Source organism: Poecile atricapillus, chromosome 16 (assembly GCF_030490865.1).
Source record: "Poecile atricapillus isolate bPoeAtr1 chromosome 16, bPoeAtr1.hap1, whole genome shotgun sequence".
Classification (NCBI taxonomy): domain Eukaryota; kingdom Metazoa; phylum Chordata; class Aves; order Passeriformes; family Paridae; genus Poecile; species Poecile atricapillus.
In genome coordinates this window covers 14,029,667-14,035,666 of record NC_081264.1, presented here as the reverse complement: position 1 = coordinate 14,035,666, position 6,000 = coordinate 14,029,667, and the positions used below count along the sequence as shown (strand labels likewise).

At 45.3% G+C, this 6,000-nt stretch overlaps 1 protein-coding gene across 9 annotated transcripts in view; it reads right to left on the bottom strand.

Annotated features, from left to right (window-relative positions):
- Nucleotides 1–696: 696 nt before the first annotated feature.
- Nucleotides 697–6,000, bottom strand: part of MORC2 (MORC family CW-type zinc finger 2) — a 60,808-nt gene continuing 55,504 nt past the window's right edge. For 8 of the 9 annotated variants that reach the window (XM_058851658.1, XM_058851665.1, XM_058851657.1 and 5 more), the window contains 5 exons: nt 4,717–4,858; nt 4,190–4,381; nt 4,002–4,095; nt 2,462–2,650; nt 697–1,603 (listed from right to left, as the gene is read on the bottom strand). In XM_058851658.1, the coding sequence (XP_058707641.1) occupies nt 1,535–1,603; nt 2,462–2,650; nt 4,002–4,095; nt 4,190–4,381; nt 4,717–4,858 (686 nt within the window). In that variant the 3' untranslated portion in view covers nt 697–1,534. Of the gene's footprint in view, nt 1,604–2,461; nt 2,651–3,978; nt 4,096–4,189; nt 4,382–4,716; nt 4,859–6,000 lie in introns of all 9 variants that reach the window. The other variant, XR_009278949.1, reaches the window with a different exon arrangement.

The window sequence follows — 6,000 nt, the reverse complement described above, 5'->3', positions numbered from 1 at the left end:
CTGGTGGAGCCTGCTCCTTTCTTTAAGGAACGCTGTCCCTCTGTGCAGGAAGGTGTATGAGGATGGCGGACTACTGCTTACCTTCATTTATTGTGGGATGTCATGCCCAGATTCTGGACGGGAGCAGTCAGTCTCACCATGTGCTGTGACAAGCACCTGGAATTCAGGTAACAAGCAAAAGCCTTCCCCCTCTTCTGTGGTATGTAGAAACTTTGGAGTTCTTCAGGACTATAAACAATTAGTGACAAAGATTTTCTGTGCAGCAGATATTTCATTTGGAAGGGTTTTCTGCAAAGCATCTATTACACATCCATCCCCAAGGGTCCATTCCACCTGACCTCCCTGATAGTGGGTACCTCCTGCTCACACCATGTTTCTCCAACCATGTGGCTTGCAGGGTACTCCAGTTTCCAAGCATGAGTCCACAGACACTTTGTCCTAGTGGGCCTGAGAAGCTGCTGGCCAGCTGACAAACTCTGACCGAGTCCTCTTGGCCACAAGGGGCCTACCAGGAGCTGGCTGCAGCTGAAGGATAAGGGACAGGTGATTTCCTTGCTGCAGGCACAGGCCCAGATGTGGTGCAGTGTGGGGCTCCAAAGGCTTCAAATAGCCTCTCTCTAATAATAAGAAATCTCTAATTATAAAATTACCTGGTAGAGGCAATTGATAAAAACAACACAAACCTGAGGGGGTGACTATAGAACAGGGGTCACTTTATTGTCAGGCAGTCAAGAAGTTCTTCTGACACTGTAATTATGTCTCAAAGAAACAGCAGCCGAAGTCAGTGATTAAGTGACTGCAAGCAGAGAATGTGAACTCCAGCATTCTATTCTCTGATGCTCACAGCCCACTGCAAGCAGATCAGAAAGTAGATCCTCTTCTGTAAGAACCCTCAGCCTCTCAGCTGTTACCATGGTGGCGGTTTCACCTACTTGCAGAGACCTCCTGTTCAGGAAGCTCATAGCAGGTGCCAGTGCCAAATTTCTGAGATCCACAGAGGTTCCATCCCCTCACACTCATACATGGACATCTTCTGTCCCTAACTCCAATTCATGGTTTGGCTTTCTCTAGCCCAAGTTCAGTATCTTCCACAAAAGTCCCTGACCACCTCTGCCACAACTCAAGGCGTACTTTTAAGTTTCTGCTAGGTTCTTACTAAAGAACCAGTAAGCTAAGCAGGGTACTCTGAGCTCCCAGGCTTAGCATATGAATATACTTGCGTAGCAAAAAGGGTACTCACACTTCTACATCACTAAAAACACCCATCATATCGGGCACAGTTCCCATTTCTTTTAAAAATAAATATTTATAAACAAAAGGAAGAGATTCGGAGAACTACAAAGTTAAAAATTTTCCTGCAAACAGCACAAATGTTTCTCAAGTACAGTCACAGGAACAAGTTGTACATCAACATGAGCGCTGTCTAAAACACTCTCTCCTCATCAGCTGCCCCAGTCCACCTGCGCAGAGATCCGCATCTCCCATTGTAGCAGCCATCTCTTCTGCACTTCTCCAGGACTTGTACTGGAGCTGTTCAGTCTCCTTTCATGATCAAGTCCTCGATATATGCATCCAGTTCATCATCTGTATTAATATCAATGTCCTGAAACCAAAGCAACAAGAAATACCAGTGAGAAGTGAATCCTGAAGAACAGTGCAAGAAAAGAGCAGCCAGAGCAGCTTAGCATCCTTTGTTACATCTGGCCTGCTCAGCCTCTATGCCCCAACCTCCAGCACTCTCCACCTGCTGACAGCTGCACTGACAGCACCCGCAGCTTTCCCTGTCAGCATCTGAAAGACAACACTGGCAACCCATCAGCACCTGAGGCTCAAACAATGCACTCAAGTGATGGATTTACTGTACTGATTTCAGTTGAGGCAGGTTCAGTTTGGGTTCTTTTAGATTTAACACATTTTCCTAAAAGGGAGCAACTGCTTCCAGATGCTTTCAGTAGCCTTTCCAGGTCGATCCTGATTTTATGAAAGTAGTTTTTATATTTAAAGTTAGTTTATTTATTAAAACATTTAAATTATATATTTCATATTTTAATTTAATAGTTTAACTAATATATCAATTTCACTACAAGACTTTTTACTATTGTTTGTTTAAAGGTTTGCATTTCTCTATGTGGAGTTCAGAATCTGCAAAAATGGGGCAAAAATGCCCTGCTAAGCACTGCCTATGCCTGGGGAAATTCTCAAGCATCCTCATGGCAGAGAACAAACAGAACCTGTGCATTATGTACACACCATGAGAAATCATTCTGTAAGAATTAACATACATCAGGACTCCCACCCAGGGCCTGGTTCCCAAAAGTGGGCAGTGACAGCCCAAGCTGTTCCCAGCTGAGGAAGCTGGAGCCCAGTGAGATACTGGACTGAAATACTTGTAATGCCTGGAGGGGATGAGTCAGGTGGCTGCTCTGAGGCAGCTCAGGGTTTGCTACTCCTCCCCACCCACCTCCTGCACTTTCTGCAGAAGGGCCATGATATTAGTCCTAAGCTTCTGCAGTTTCTCCTCCGTTTCCTTCAGCTTCCTCTCTGAGTTCCGGAGGTTTTCCTCACAGGCTTTGGCCCGAGCATCGGCACGTGTCTGATATGAATTGCACAGGTTCTGCAGACCCATCTCATACTGCTTAAAATATTCTTTCTGTAGTAGACAAAACACAACAGATGACAAATTAAGAGAAAGCACCAAGCATCACAAAGACACGAGCACTCACAGGCTGTAAGACAATCTAAACTCCTGGCCCTCATGATCAAGTCCTCCCTGCAGTGTGCTCCTGCCCTGCCCATGCTCATATTTACATCTGATTTGCCTACAGCAGCCAGTACAGATTTCACACAGCTTTTCACATCCTTTCAATACCAGAACTACCCCCAAAGCTGCTTGAATTTAGATTAAGGGTTCAGCGTACTTTAAAAACCCTGAATCCACACACATGCTGCAGGCCTGACATGCCCTGTACACTGTATCCTTAGTACAGATCACCCAGACAACACAGCCTCTCACTGCAAGGTAGGGACAGCTACACTCACCAAAAACCCCAGACACAACCAAGATGTCCTGTGGAAGGAGCAGGAGTGGTAACTCCAGCAAATGCCAGCAGATGCCTGAGTTAACAGAAGGGGAGGAGACAAAAGAGAGACTGCCAATACACACACTGCGAGTGTGGGAGTAAAAAACAGAACCGGCTTTGGTCATGTGGTCATCTGCAGGCAGCTTTTTACATGTGCCTCCTGGAAAGGTCTCTCTTGGTGGTATGTTGAAGAAGAAAGTCAGAGAGGCCAGTTCCCTTGCCCTGCATTCCAGCCAGCACTGGGCCTCCCAGTACCAGGCTGCTGGTGGAAGCTCAGTCCCACCCGTCCTGTGCTCAAATAAACAGAGGTCAAAAGTCTTAAGGTGTGCAGCTGACTCACTGGCAACCTGTTCTCCTGGGGAAGTGGGAGGGGAAGGGGTTGGCTTCCATGTTCTCTCACACTAAAGTAAATGGCCTATATAGGAATTGAAGCCACACTCAACGTTGTGGGTTCAATCCCTGTATAGTCCATTTACCTAAGAGCTGGACTTGATGATCCTTGTGGCTCAAAATATTCTGTGAATCTGGGGATAATTATTTGTTGTATTATTTATAATTTTTAAGATTGTCTCCAGATAAGTTGTAAGGCTGGGAGCAAAACAAGGAGGTTTTTGTTCCTACAAACCTCTAACCTGCTCTTTTTCAGAAGTTTAACAGCAATGGTTAAGAATTTAAGATAGTAGCAGCCAATAGCATTCCCACACAAATGCAAGCTAATTAGAAAAATCCTCAGACAACTGTTAAAAGACTCAAGGCATCTCTCAAAGCTCTCATTCTTTCTGTCAGCTATGTTAGTCTGCCAAAGATCCAAATTATCTTTTCAAGAGTGTACTCTTGCATCAGCAAGATGCACATTTGCCATACGAACGGAATATGTGTGGGTAAAACACAAACTTACTTTTCTAGAAGTACTGAACTCACCAAGGGAAATGCCAACAACCCTTCTGAGCTCATGGAACTCAGCTCATTCTTGGAGATTGGAAAATTTGGAGGCAAGAAATATCGCAAACAATTCCTGTGCAGGAAAACAAAACACAAAGCCAGAGTTGGGAGTTTAACAGACTGAAGCAATCAGATTGCAGAGTTCACAAGGTCTGCAGTGAACTCACCGAAGGATCTGGACAAGCAAGTCAACTGTTTCTTGGCTGCTGCTGGGACCAGTGGTGTCAGGCTCAATTCTGACGCAGTCTGAGGTAGAAGGTTCAGCCATGACCACTTCCTCTTCCTGTTGTGTGTCTGGAGCCTGGTACTCAGGAGAGGGAGGCTTCATAAGCCTTACATCCTCACTGCCTTTCTCTACCCTGAGAAGAAGTATTAAGGGAATGTCAGGAATCTTTTTCTACATTGGACTTACCTGAAACACGGTTAACAGTTTCATCAGAAGCTGTACCCAAGTGTCACTTAGACCTCTAGACACTGCCTAGAACTAGAACATCTGCCTCCAGGGCAGGCATCAGAGTGACAGACTGATGGAGTCTGTCATGCCCATTACTTATGAAGCCCTGGATAGTCCTGACCTCACAGGTTTCCTGCCATGACAGCAGCATATTTGTCTTCAGCATCTATGGCAATAAAACAGGCCCTTCCTCCCAAAAACAAAACAAGCCTCCAAAATCCAGTAGCTTGAGATAGTTACCAGCGATCCCTTGGTGTGGTGTCTGTAGGGACATAGTCAAACTTCACCTTCCACCGGATTGCGTGCCTGACCTTTTCAACAGCTGTGACACGGCCTGTGAACCATTCCTTGTTCACACGCACCTCCACGTGCAGCCCCTTATCTGTGAGGGGGAAGCAAAGGTGTTTGCAAACATTCAGATGCTGGAGAGCACATTCTACAGGAGCTCTAGAGATTTAGGCACCTCAGCAGGGAGGACAGCTGTGACAATGCCCTCAAACAGTATGGACACCATCAAAACACAATCAGCATACAGGTCAGCTCCTGCTGAGAAACATGAAGATGCATGGAAATGAGCTGTCAATTCCAGATGGAAGGTTTCTCCTGTACTCCAAGCTGTTTGACATGGACTTTACAGTCTTGTAATAAATTATGTGTAAATAAAAATTCGTAAGAGATATAAATAAGATGTATATGTTGAAATAATAAAAAACCAAAGATGTGTATGTGAAAAAAGAAAGAAACCTTTCTCCCAAGCCTGGCTGGGAGCTCTTCTCTGAAAGAAAAAGGATTGTAGCCAACACCCAGATAACAAACATTAACTCGGAAAATAGGCAGGATGGGAGCCATCAAGGATAACAAAAGGACTAGCTCGGAGGAGGAACCCAACTCCGGACCTGACCAACGTCTCTGCAGACCTCGATTGTGAAACAATCAAAGTCGACAAAGATGGGCCTCAGAAAAGTATCCGCCGCTAGTCCTGGATCGCCCACCTGTCAGACCAGTGTTGGAGATACAATCACTGGGAACAAAGGGGGAGACTCCGCCGAGATTCCCATCGGCACCAACCCCGGATCACATCACTTCATCCTTGATAACGCAAAATTCAAATACATACAGAGTCTCTTTGCATATGAGGAGACTCTGTCCGGACACAAGTTAGGTCTATTCTTCCAAGCCAGGAAATCTATTCACCGAGCAATCAAGAACACTTGGTGAATGGAGCCTGCTTGGAATTTTTAGCCTGAGGACTCAAAAATCCTATAAAACCCCAAACCCGAGAGCGCTCAGACGTGGATTTGGGAACCCTACACCTCGGGTGTAGACCCTGTCCACCCAGCGCTGCGCTGCCCATTTTTATTGTGGTTTTTCTCTCTGTTTTTTTTCCTTTGTTGTTTATTAATAAATTTCTTTTTTGATTTTATCCCAAATTTGCCTTTATATTTATAACAGTCTCATGATGGGCTCTAGGACAATTTACGACACATTGGTACTTGTGGGTCACTTTCCGGACATCTCCCTGGA